The sequence below is a fragment of the Hippopotamus amphibius genome, chromosome 5 (genome assembly GCF_030028045.1).
Source record: "Hippopotamus amphibius kiboko isolate mHipAmp2 chromosome 5, mHipAmp2.hap2, whole genome shotgun sequence".
Classification (NCBI taxonomy): domain Eukaryota; kingdom Metazoa; phylum Chordata; class Mammalia; order Artiodactyla; family Hippopotamidae; genus Hippopotamus; species Hippopotamus amphibius.
The window spans coordinates 137,275,974-137,289,990 of record NC_080190.1 but is presented as its reverse complement, the minus strand read 5'-3'; the positions used below and the strand labels follow the sequence as shown (position 1 = coordinate 137,289,990).

The window sequence follows — 14,017 nt, the reverse complement described above, 5'->3', positions numbered from 1 at the left end:
GTTCATATCTTATTTCCCTTTTCCTTATCTACATGGAGCTTGCTAATCGACATGCCCCCAAGAAAGAGCAAGGCAGCCTAAAGCATAGCTATTTCACAGCCTGAATTGTGTACCCTTGTTTGCAGAAATCTAAGAAGTGCCGCCCTAATAGAGCCATAATTTAACTCTGACAAGGAGAGCTAAAGTCTGCAGCTCACTCCCCACCCTGCCTGTGCAAAGTGCTACACTGCTGGTTTAGAATTTATAGCTACATACCTAAGGTTTCTCCAAAATGCCATACTTCAAGCAGCAAAAAAGACTGGGGTGGGGGGTTGTTATTTTTTAAAAAAGAATGTACTACAGAATGGGATAGATTTAATGGATAGCAAAAGAAATATCTGCCTTAAAAAGTTTCAGAAAATAAGATATAATTTTTAAACAAGATTAATTTCATTTTCAATAACATAATCAGAAAATTTGGCAATATTATACACAATCATAGAAATTTTTTGCAATTATAAACCAATTTAAAAAAATATAAGCATTACATCTTGCATGTAAAGTTCTAAAATCAGAACTTTAGGGCTATTTTACCAAAGACACATGGGAGAACATAAGTATTCTAGCAGAAATATGAGTTAGGTTATTATAAGTCACTGTTACACTAGCATCTGCAGAGTGGAATTAAAAAAAAAAAACTCACGTCCCTTGAAACTCGGATAGTTTAGGGCCACAGAATAGTACAAGAGGCTAAGAAGAACTCAAGGATTTTTTTTTAAGTGGAAAATATTTAACCATTCCACTTTGTTTCAAATGATGAAAACACTGCGGTGAATAATCTGTACATATTTTTGGTAAAAACCAGTAAATGAACATAAAAGCATTTCAGACCTAAATGTATTCACAATGTCTTGGGGAGAACATTAACTTTCCTCTCTCATTCTTTTATTATTCCCTTTCCACATGCACTTCCCATAAGCTTAGTTTAGATGATAAAAAATATAATCATTAGGCAAACTCAAATATTTCTTGTACTTTTCACAAGTGAAGAAACATGCCTACGACACATTCCCAATTGCGTTTCTCTAAATATTACTTAGAACATAAGATTCTTCTTGCATTACAAATCTATTTCAGCTCCTAAATTAAAACTCATCTGGAAAGGACCATTTTACGCTGTTTATATAACATTGTCACATAAAGAGTGTTAAAAAAATATTTCACTAAAAATAGCTTGCGTAAGTTAGGGATTAGAGTAGTTTCTGCTGCTATAATTGTTCCTTTGTAGTTTTTTCCATGATGTTTTTGCACAGTGTTTTTGACTGTGTTTATGAAAGTCAGCACATCAAAAAGGATCAAAGAGAAAGTGAGTGAAAACCAAAGAAACCCCAAGTGTGTTGTCTCATTGGGGAGTTATGCAGATTCGCATAAACAAGTGCAAATTGTTGAGGTTTTAATGAAAATTTTCTACAATTATTTTATCTTAAGTCATTCTATACAATAACATCTGTACAGCAGATGGCTATGCTGTACCAAGGCAATGTTCCTTTTTCTTTCTCTGTTTAATAGTACATCTGAGATGACTACTTTTGTCACTGTGCTCAATTTGGTTCAGCAAATAATTTGAAAAGTGCAGCTGCTGCATATGGTCACAATAGTTATATAAACTGTAAAATCAAAGACACAGTTAAGTATTTTTGTATTAGATTCAAACTGTAAAAATCTGACATTAACTCCACTGAGCTCAAAGATATACTATAGAAATTTTTGGTTGAACACAGAATGATATCACTTGAAAAATACAAAAAGAAATATGACTACTGGGAGGAGGCTTTTTTTTTTAAATTATTTTTTTTTGGCTGGGAAATACTTTTTACCACTTACCAAAAATATACCTTGAATATATATTTGCATGTATTTCATCCAAGTTGCAAAGCATGAATTTTTAAGATATGTAAATAAACAATGAAATTAATGTCCAAAGTTTAAATTATATTTTATTTTTAAAAAGTTTTCCTTAGTTAAAAATCAATTCCTGAAAAAATATGTAGTAATCTCTTAATTATAATTTCTTAGAAATCAGCCTACAGTAATAACTCGAACTTAAAATCTTACTTCACTTAATTATAATTTATTATTATTTTGCTGACTTTATCTTTTAAACATTTGAGCATGCCATCACATCAAGCAGAAATGTAGAGAAAACAGATGTGGTGTTTGTTATACTCTCATAATAAAACTGTTTCTATTAATTATGTGGCTAACTTCAATTTCGTTCGATTCATTGATGCAAATAACTACTTTAGAGCATTTGCTAGACACTGCATATTATAGTTGTATAAAGTAGATCTCAGTCAAAGCTACAGTTTCTATTTCTGCATTTAACCAGATTTAAGAGTATAACTGTAAAAGGAATAGGGGTACTAGCATAAAGGGAAAAAACAAGTTATAAAACCAGAATGAGTCTACTGCCTTATGAAGCTCAGTGAGAGGATTTTAATTATATTTTAGAGATATGCACTGAGAATAGACACTATTAAAACTGGATAAAATATGAATAGCAAATGAATGAAATAAGAAACAAGGATGAAAAAAGAAAAGGGCGTAGAATTGAGTATTGTACATATTAAATGCTTTCATTCTGTCTGAGTCCAAACCCTTCCTTGCTATGATTCAGGCACAACAGGAAAGGCGTGGGAATGGTCCCAGTGTTGTCTGGGTTGTAATTTATTTGTGGATAAATCAGACATCGTAGCCTCCAGTGCTTCATAGCCTTTCATGTCCCATGGACCTTACCATTTTTCATTTCTAACTTTAAAGACAATAAAAAACATACAGTGCTTTTAGCTGGCTTGGTCACAAATATTTCTAGTGAGAAAGAAATAAATCATTTATTTTTTGGCCTAAAATTCATACTTCTCAACTACAAAACTCTTTCTTTATGTCTTCAACTACTGTGCCCAAACTGGCTATAGCCAATTAGTCTCCAGCTGCCACTTAATTACTTTTTAGTAAGCAACTAAGTTGCATACAGTTTCAGGATTTACTTTACCCCCTGCACCACTCCTCTAGCCCCACTTCTTTCCTGCAAATTAAAGTGGAAAAAAATGTTTTCCTTTTGGTACTTTTAAAGTAAAATTTCTGGCATCATGCCCTGAACTTTAACAGTAGCAGTTTCTGTGATTGAAAATGGCTATTCCCCACCTGTACCTTGTCTTTTCTCTTCCCCTCCTCACATTCCTTCTGCCTACTCTTTTTGATTCAGTGTGAAAAAGCACACAACAATTTAGTCACAGTAACAAATGAGGAAAATGTAGATGTCACTGCCGTTAATTTCTCACCTCTCCACCCATCAAAGACAGTCAGTTGCTGGTCCACGCTCCCTTGCTCAGCTAGGCACTGAAGCACGGCCTTTCCTTGCAGGTGTTGCTGCCTGACAGTCATCAATGGTACTGTCTCTGCAAAGTTGAACCTTAGCTTCTATTACATTTTGTGTAGCATTCCTGCCACCAGAGCAATTTTTCTTTTTTAAATAAATTGTTCCCAGTGACTTAATGTAGCACACTGGAATCACCTGTAGGGTTTGCTGGAACACATTTTTCTGGGCTCCATGCCCACAGTTTCTGATTCAGTAGGTCAGGAGTAGAGTCTGAGAATCTGCATCCCTAACAAGTTCCCAGATGATGCTGATGCAGCTGGTTCTGAGACCACACTTTAAAATTACTATTCTAACGGCACACAGAAATTGATACATACTCTGTTCTTCCACTACCACTATTTTAGGTAAAAAGAAATGTAGGAATGAACAGTTATAAAGACATCTGTAGGAACATGCCTGAAGAGGTAGATAGAAACAGTTTAGGGATTAAAATACTTAGGCTTAAATGATTTGTTATAACATTTTCTTTATAATAAGGCAACAAACCACAAATGTCCTCATCTCTAATGGTTCTTGAAACTTTTAACCTCTATATAATATAAATCTTCAAATTACGCAGTTTTAGATGTTAGCAAGTCATTGTCACCTCCCTCTCCCCTTTTCTGTGACTTACCAGGTACTTTTTGTGCTGTTTTGACAGTCAGGCTTCCCTCGAGGGTTGATAAAGATGCTAACAGGCACGGTTTATTAGGATGGGGGACAGTTTCCATGGAGACCACAATCTGAGTTGTATGAACAGAAATTTTTTGAAAGCAGGAAACCGTTCTCCACATGTTTTCTTGAAATGGCATCTTTTGTGCTCCATCGCCATGAACTTTAAGCTTAGACAACTTTCCACGGTAACATTTGGAGGCTGGAAGCTCATCCTTATTCAGCATGGTGTCTGACAGGGCTGAGGTCTCTTTGCTGTGTGCATTTTTTATCTTCTGTAAAAAATGGTTTATCTGATCCAGTTTGGTAAAACTCAGGTTTGCTTTCAAAGGCTTTGATATATCCAAGTTGATGTCTGCTATAGAATTAAAAAGGATAAGAAAAGTATTGAAGCTCTCTTTTTGAAAATGAGCCCTTACTTCCCTGTCAAGTTCCTATTTCAGTTTCCCAACACCTGTATTGTGGACTCATTAGGATGCCAGATGTTATAATTCTTTTACTTACCACCTAACTATTCTTTCCATGTAGTTCCTTGAGGAACACTTTCCCTGGATACGTACATGCCTACATTCCTGTCTCAATCCACATGACTGTCTATCTGTTTCTGACAGAGCGAAGGCCACACATGGACATCTATCTCTGCCCTCCCACTCTGAGGCAAAATTAAGCAGCCTTTCCAGTTTGTTACTGAACTGACATTCTTTCTTCCGAGGTTAAAAGGACTTCCCTTAGTACCCAGCACACTGTCTGACACGAATATGGGTATTAATGAATATCTGTGCAACTGATTAACTAAAGTAGCCTCCCCCACCACTCTCTGATAAAAGTATGTACAAAACACTTGTTTCCCCTCCGTGACCCACTAAAAACCAGAAGAATCCCTATATCTTTCCCCGCATTCTGCATTGATAAAGTTTCAAATACCTCATCCAATGGAACATGGGTAGACTGAGATTTCTTAAAATCCATTTTACATGTATCACACACCAGATGTCTTTATTTGCCACTTAGTCACTTAGTCACCTGATATTAAAACTAACTAGGCCCTATCATTTTTGTTTTTGCCTTCCCACTTCTGTTTCTATTATCAATAAGATGTTAAGACTGTAACGGTTGTGAATGCAGAGCATGGCATTCATCTTTATACCTAGTGCCTGGCACAGTGTTTCTCATATGTATGTGTTCAATAAAATGGTTGAGTTTAACTGAACCTAACAAATATTCTTTTCACTGCAGTCTAATGTAATACAAGATATAATCACACATGAAGCTAGGAATAGCAAAGTTACCAAGCAGATAAAGTTAGTATTCTATCTGTTTTCAATAGGAGGACCTCATCTCATCTTCCTCACACGTAAGCACCTTATAGTTTCCTCCTTGCTACCCAGGCTCGCTCAGGGTACCATCCCTTTTAAGTGTGCCTTTCCTTGTGTTTCTTTAATCAGGCTAAGCAAAACTTTGAGAGTCCTGCTTCTAGCTAGTTGTCCACTGGAAAGGGTCAGATGTTTGAGTCACCCTTCTGCAATACTAAAATATTCTGTGCTCCCTACATTTATTTAAACAGGGAAAAATATCATAATTTAAAGGAATTATTTTTTTAACATCATTATTGACATAATAACTCATATCATACAATTCACCTATTTAAAGTGTACAATTCAATGGTTCTTAGTATACTCACAAGATTGTGTAATCATCATCACTATCTAATTCCAGAACATTATCACCACCACAGGTGGAAAAAAAAAATTCCCATGCCACTTAGCAGTCCCCACCCATTCCCCACTTGCAGCCCACAGGCAACCAATACGCTAATTTCTGTCTCTACAGGTTTGCCTATTCTGGACATTTCATATAAATGGAATCACACAAAATCTGGCTTCTTCTATCTGGTTTCTTTCAGTTAACATAAGGTTCATTTGTGTTGAATCATGTACCACCAGTACATCATTTCTTTTTTATGGCTGAATGATACTCTATCATATGGATATACTACATTTTGTTTATCCACTATCAGTTTATGGACATTTGAGTTGCTTCCACTTTTTTGCTATTATGAATAATACTGCTATGAACATTCATGTGCAAATTTTTATGTGAGTATGTTTTAATTCCTTTAGGTATCTATCTAGAAGTGGGACTGCTGGGTCATATCTGATTACAGCAATCCTAGTGGGTAGGAAGTGGCATCCCATTGTGATTCTGAGTTGTATTTCCCGAATGATTAATGATGTTGAGTATTTTTTCATTGGCTATGTGTATATATTCTTGGAGAAACGTCTAGTCACATCCTTCACTCATTTTTCAATTGGGTTATTTGTCTTTTTATCATTAAATAGTATGAGTCTTCTATATTGATATATTCTGGATACAAGTCCCTATCAGATATATGACTTGCAAATATTTTCTCCCATTCTCTGCATTGTCTTTTCAGTTTTTTTGATGTTATCATTTACAGCATAAAAGATTTTAAGTTTTGTGAAGTCCAACAGATCTATTATTTTGCTTGTGGTTTTAGTGTCATATCAAAAAACCGCTGCCTAACCCAAGGTCACAATGATTTACAGTTATGCTTTCTTTTACAAGTTTTATAGTTTTACCTCTTATATTTAGGTCTATGATTGCTCTTGAATTAACTTTTGTGGTTTGTGTGAGGTAGGGGTCCAATTTAATTTTCTTTTTTTTTGCATGGGAAAATCCAGTTATACCAGCACCATTTTTGAAAGCCATTATTTGTGACTTGTAGAATTTGGGGTACTCAAAGAGGCTGGCGGGCAAAATATTTTAAGGAAATTGGATGATTCAAATGACTCATACACTGTCCTGCTCTGCCTGCAAATTCTTTCATGTGGGCTTCCAAATTTTGTGGCCTCGCAGAAAATAATACCACCTTTTACCACAATGAAAACAATGAACAATCTTAACAGATGACAGCAACAACAAAAAAACAAAACAAAGCTAAAGCAGAAAGAAGACTCAGATATTGGGGCCAGAAGCTATCTGCTTTTGCCTGGATTCATAACATGAGATTTAAACTAAGGGTCAGAAGTAGCCATAGGAACAGTTTACTGACCAACTCAGGAAGTTGCCCAAATATCCACCAAATATCCACCAACTGCTGAGCCTAAGGGATCCATTTTCTCTGACTGCAGACTGGTAACACATCCATGGAGGTACTGACGGTTATCTCAGTGTGGATCCCTGTATCTCAGGTATGGTCATCCCAGTGACTCAGGAAAAACAAAATAAAACAAAACAAAGCAAAACAAAACCAAAAAAATACTATACCTCTGGTTATTTGCCTAACTTGTCCTTCGAGACTCAATCTTTGAGTCATTTCCTCCAGAAACTCTTTCTTGACCCCTGTGGCTGAGTGAGGTGCCTCTCATCCATTGCTTCCAGAATATGTGTGTGTTGTGTCATCATCAGGTACCTACTTATATTATTTTTATAGTTACTGCTTAGGTATCTGTCATAGTCCAGCTAACTGTGAGCTCCTGAACAATAAGGACTGTTCTACATCTTAATATTCTAAGTACCTACACTACTCTTTGGTCCATAGTAAGTACAAAATAAACACTTAATGATGTAAGGAATGAAAAAAAATGAATGAATTTTTCCTTCCTACTGAAATCCCACAGGCTCATCAAATCAATTCATCCAGAACAATCCATAACCTCCTCCCACACAAGCTATATTGCCCATCTCAGTTAATGACTCTAATCTACCAACTGGCTCAAATAAAAAATCTGACTTTTTGATTCATTTCATTCCCTCCTTTCCTGGTCCAAATCCACTCAATGATTAAGTTCTGTCAGTTTTACTTCCAAAATATTGCTTGAATACAATCTCCTTCTCTCCAGCATTCCAGCCACTCCCCATTTTTTCCCTTCCATTTTTGGATTTTGTTTTGATATTGTTCAGCTAATATAAAGCCTCCTAAAAGCTTTCTCTGTCTAGACTGATTCCTATTAATCCAGTCTCCAGAGTAATTTCCAAATGATTTGTTTCAAATGTGATCCTGATTGGCTCACTATTGGTTAAAACTCTTTAATGGCTCCTCTTTACCTATGGGATAAAAGACGAAGCTCCTTTGAGTGGAAAAAAAGCTTTTGCCTTTCCTTATCCTCAGCCATTGCCTGCCTCAAATATTAAAGCTCCAGAAATATCAAAGAGTTTATAGAGCCCATTTCCCCCAGTCCATACTATGTCATACCATTAGGCCTTTGATCACGTGGCTCCTTTGTCTAATGGCTAACATACCCTTCCTTTGCTTAAAGCCTAATCTTCAGGACACTGCTCAGCATTTTCTCCAAGAAGTAGTTCCACAAAGCTGGCTCTGCATAAATATCTTTTTATGAGATTATGTCTCCCACCAATAGAGAAGATCTTTGAGTGTACATTTTTCTTCTTTAATACTTAGTATTGGGCCTCAAACTCAGCATGAAGTACATGTTTGGTCACTTCATGTTGGAGCACCCCAAAACTTTCCAATCTGGTTCTGTGGTAGGGAGAATTCTGAAGAGGACCTCCTTCTCCCAAGACTCCTCTCCCCTGGTTATTGAATCAAACACTAATCTAGGTACTGCTGTGCTGGAAAGGAATTTATAGGTGTGATAAAAAACCCCAGGTAAATTGAATTTAACACAGAGATTATTTGGTGGGCCTGATCTATTACATGAGCCCTTTAAAAAGTACGTGAAGGAGGCAGAAGGGGAGGACGGAGAGATCTGAAATGTGAGAAGGGGTCTATGACATGTCATTGCTGCTTTGAGGATGATAGGGGTCATATGAGAAGGAATGGGTGCCCTAGAGCTGAGGGAAGGAAGCATTAGCCAGCTGCTAACAAGGAATTAGGAACATGAGTCCTACAACCAAAGGAACTGGATTATGCAAACAAACGAAATGAGTTTGGAAGTGGATTCTTCCCTAGAGCCTCTAGATTAGAGCCCAGCCCAACTGACACCTTGATTTTGGCTTTGTAAGATTCTGAGTAGAGAATACAGCTAAACCCAACTCTGACCTGTAGGACTGAGATAATAAATTTGTGTTGCTATAAGCCACTACATTTGTGGTAATTCGTTATGCACCAATAGAAAACTAACACAAATTCCATATGCATGTTTACCCACATGATATTTCTGGTTTCTAATGTGATCATAAATAAAGTTTCAAGGCCTAGGAATATTTGCCCTAGCTTCTTTTACCTTTTCCCCCCAAAGCAAAAACATCTAATATACTCTACCCTTCTCTTTGTTAGTTGCCAACTCCCTCTCTTTAAAAATAATTTCACAGTTCCTGGAAAGATGGAGCCGTCTTTCCCATTTTACGCAGCTATAATCTCTGAAGAGATTATAGCTATAAAACATACACAGAGCAGCTATTTGAGGACTTTGAAAAAGTGAATGGTAAAAGGTAGACTGGGCAAGATTACTAGATTTCAAAATACCATCAAAATGGTAGTGAGTTTCTCATTTTTGTTCTGGTACTCCATAGTCTGGGGCAGCCCAAAATCTGGAGGTGGACAGCAGGTGTGGACAGAGGGAGTAGTAGGAGAAACTCTCTATATTTCTGGCTTCAGTAATGGGAACGGAATTCCTAATGCCCACAGGGACTAAGAAAATCCCTCATTTTTTTCCTTCTTTTTTTCCTTCATTTTCTTGTACCACAGAAAATAGGAGACAATACTCCTAAATTCTTTTTATGAAACCATCATTACTGATACCAAAACCAGACAAAGACAGTAAAAGAAAACTACAGACCAATATCCCTTAAACACAGACATAAAAATCCTCCAAAAAAAAAAATTTAAAAAACATATCAAGTAACATAAGAAACTAATAATATACCACAACCAAGAGGGGTTTATCCTGGGTCTACAAGGTTGGTTCAATATTAGAAAATCAAAGTAATGATATTACCAATTTACAAAACAAAAACAACATGATCATATCAACTGCTGCAGAACAACTTTTGAAAAACTCAATATTCATTTATAAGAACTCTTAGCCTGATAAAGTTCACAGACGAAAAACCTATAGCTAATGTCACACTTAATCATGAAGGATTGAATGCTTTTCCCTTAAGTTCAGAAACAAGGCAATGATACCCATTCGCACTACTCATACTCTATATTTAATACTAGAGATCCCAATCAGCGCAATATGGCAAGAAACAAATATAAAATGCATGAAGATTGGAAAGGAAGAAATAAAATGATGACTATTCACAGATGACATGATTGTTCATGTAGAAAAATCCATGAGATCTTCAGAAAAGCTCCTGGAATTACTAAGTGAACTTGACAAGATTTTAGAATACAAGGCCACCACACAAAAACCAGTTACATTTCTATAAACTAGCAATGTGTAAGTGGAATAAAAAAAATTAAACAAAAAATAACATCTACAAAAGCCCCAAATAAAATAAATACTTAGGTAAAAATCTGATAAAACTTGTACAGAATCTGTATGTTGAAACATCATTAAAGACCTAAGTAAATGGAGATATATATTGTACACATAACATATTCATGGGTTGGAAGACTCAAAATAGTAAAGATGTAAAATCTCTCCCAATTGGTTTATAGACTTAACCCAATTCCAATAAAAATTCCAGTAGTATTTATTGTAGATATAGAAAAGTTGATTCTCAAATGTATACAGGAAAGCAAAGGAACTAGAACAGCCAAAACACTTTTGATATAGAAGAAAAAATTGGAGAACTTATATTACCTAATTTTAAGACTTACTATGAAGCTACTATGATCAAGACAGCATAATTTTGGAGACGATATATACATGTATATCAGTGGAACAGAACAGGGAATCCAGATTACAGAGTCCAACCAAATATTGTGAAATGATTTTATTTAAAACTTTCAAGGCAGTTCAGTGAAGAAAGGATAGTTTTATCAACAAATGGTGTTGTACATCCTCAGGCCAAAAAGAAAAAAAGTACTTTGAACTCAACGTTATACTTCATCCAAAATTAACTAAAAATGAATCATAGATCTAAATATAAAATGTAAAATTATAGAGTTTTTTAAAGCTGAAAACATAGGAGAAATTTACGAGTCCTGAAGTTAGGGAGAGTTCTTATATACTGTACCAAAAAAAGCATGATTCATTTAAAAAAATTTACAAATTGGACTTCACAACTAAAAACTTTGCTCCGTAAAAAGTAGTATTAAGAGACTGAGAAGACAAGCCATGCACTGGGAGAAAATATTTGCAAGTCACGTATCTGACAAAAGACTTGTATCCAGAACATACAAAAAACTTTCAAAATTTGACAATAAGAAACAAACAACCTAATTTTAAAATAAGCAAAAGACTTTAATAGACACTTCACCAAAAGGATACATGAAAAGAAGATAAGCACATACAAAAACATGACATTATTAGTAAAGTGCAAATAAAAATGACAATGAGACCTCTATTAGAATGGCTAAAATAAAAAATACTGACAGCACAAATTGCTGGAGAGGATATGGAACTAGTGGGACTCTCATACATTTCTGGTGGGAATGGCAATTTGGAAACATTTCAGTAGTTTCTTACGACTTACGTGACCCACCAATCCCACACCTAGGTATTTATCATAGAGGAATGAAACATAATCATACAACTTATACACAAATGTTTAAAGTAGCTCTACTCATAATCACTAAAATTGGAAACAACTTACATGTTCTTCAGTGGATGAATTCTTAAACTATGGTATATCTACAAAATGGAATACTACTCAGCAATAAAAGGGAATGTATTGATATTATTGATAGATGCAACAACTTGACTGAATCTCAAGGGCAGTATGTGAGTGAAAGAAGCCAGTCTGAAAAGGTTACATGTTGTATGATTACATTTGTATGACATTTTCAAAAAGGTAAAACAAATAAAAACCCTAAAGTGATGGAGAGCAGTAATTATCAGAGATTAGGGTTTAGGGGAGGGTGTGATTACAAAGGAACACCATGAGAGTTTTTTAAGATGGTAGAAGTTTTCTGTATCTTGACTGTGGTGGTGGTTATGTGAGTCTATTCATGTATTAGAATTCACAGAACTGTGCAACAAAGAAGGACAATTTTACTGCATATTAATTTAAAAAATAAAAAATTACTTTGATGACTGTCATATGCATGACAGGACAGTTTTTTCCACTCCACTTTTTTTTCACCCATGTGTTTCTCAAAAGGCTAAAGGGCTGGAATGTGCCCTTATGTGTAGGGGAAGCCCACTTTAGGCCTAAGTGTTAACCAACTCTGTATTGGGTCAGTTTTTCAGGTTTACTTTCCACTCTCCATGGCCCCTCCAACAAGGCAGTAGAACACTTATGTTAATACCTGTAATGGTGAGATCAAGGTGACCTTTCTGCAGAAGGTGAAAAAGACGGAATGCTACTCCATAAACGATATGGAAACATAGGACAATTACTGAACTTACTAATACCAAACATTGTGGCACACGAAAATTAGAGGCTTTAATTTAACAGCTAGACTAGAGTCAGTTAAATTAGTAAAACTCAAATGCAAAGGTCGGTTTGGCGCCATCTAAAGTAGTTTAATTAGGAGAGACAGTATATTCTTTCACATGACTTGGCTCTACAAAATAAATTTTAAAAAAGCGTTCTTTTCGGGGACTTCCCTGGTAGTGCAGTGGTTAAGACTCTGTGCTCCCAATGCAGGAGGCCCAGGGTTCAATCCCTGGTCAGAGAACTAGATCCCGCATGATGCAACTGAGAAGGATCCCACATGCTGCAACTAAAAAGATCCCGCAATGCTGCAACGAAGATCTCACGTGCAGGAATGGAGATCCTGCGTACCACAACTAAGACCCGGTGCAGCTAAATAAGTAAATAAATAGATAAATAAATTAAAAAAAAAAAAGATTCTTTTTTATCAGTATAAGTCAAATCCTGATAATTCAGAAAAAGAAATGTGTACTAAAATCTAATCATATTTGTGAATTTCAACTATGAATCTATTGGAGCTACATTATCTACTTTATTCTACCAAATATAACTTCTTGGAAAGCCTGAAATCAGAAAGCTCAATTTCCCAAAGCAACATCAAGAACAGCCCACAATATTTATTCAGTAGAAGTTTAATAGCACAAAATGGAGATGGTAAACATATAATTATTTTAAATTACCTATCTTGTTCTATCCTTAAGTCATGAATCTCTATTAGGTCACTAGTTTATATATAACAATTAACCAAGACTCAACTAATTTTAGGAATAAGACAATCTGAAAAAATATCTTGGATTTCCCTCTCTCATACAGTTTGTTCCAAAAATGTCAGTGTGATTTTAAACTTTAATAACTTCAGAAAAATAAATGCTACAGAATAACTCAAAAAAATCATTTTAAATTATTTAAATTTCTTATATGTCTTTTGTTTCATGAATTTGAAATGTAAAGTTTCAATGTTAACTTTTCGTGGGCTGGTTTCTGAATGACTCTTTCCTAGAAGAGTGGCTTGGTAAAGAAGAGCTTCTTATCTGGATACTTTGGTCACTTGACCTATCCTTCCTGTGGGGTCAGGTCAAAACTGTTAACATATGCATGAAAACTTCATTCTTTGAGTGATCTTAAGCCTAGGAATATAAATGCAATCTCTCAGTCAACTGAACAGCAGCTGATATAAATTTTTAGAAAGTTCAAAAACCTACAAGAGCTATATACATAGCACAAGACTGATGTTATGTTAACTTTTTATAAGAAACAAGTTGATATTTAAAACATTTAAATAATTTACCTTTTAAATGGTTTCTGTATGTTTGTTTGCATACAGTGCAACCTCTGTGCACGGTGCTCTCCACTAGGCCACAAAGTCCCCTGCTCCCACCCCCTTAGAGCTAGATTGTTGAGCCACATTCCCTGCAAAACACAGCCTGTCCTATGTTTAAACAGAGGGACTGGGGCAGTCCCATTTGGGCAAATCAG

The 14,017-nt window shown here is 35.5% G+C and overlaps 1 protein-coding gene across 7 annotated transcripts in view; it reads right to left on the bottom strand.

The window, feature by feature from the left end:
* Positions 1-14,017, bottom strand: part of VPS13B (vacuolar protein sorting 13 homolog B) — a 773,631-nt gene that overhangs the window by 165,735 nt on the left and 593,879 nt on the right. For 5 of the 7 annotated variants that reach the window (XM_057735654.1, XM_057735658.1, XM_057735653.1 and 2 more), the window contains one exon: positions 4,032-4,427. The exons of 1 other annotated variant lie outside the window; for it this stretch is intronic. In XM_057735654.1, coding sequence (XP_057591637.1) covers positions 4,032-4,427 — 396 coding nt within the window. The remainder of the gene's footprint in view (positions 1-4,031; positions 4,428-14,017) is intronic. One more of the 7 variants, XM_057735657.1, reaches the window with a different exon arrangement.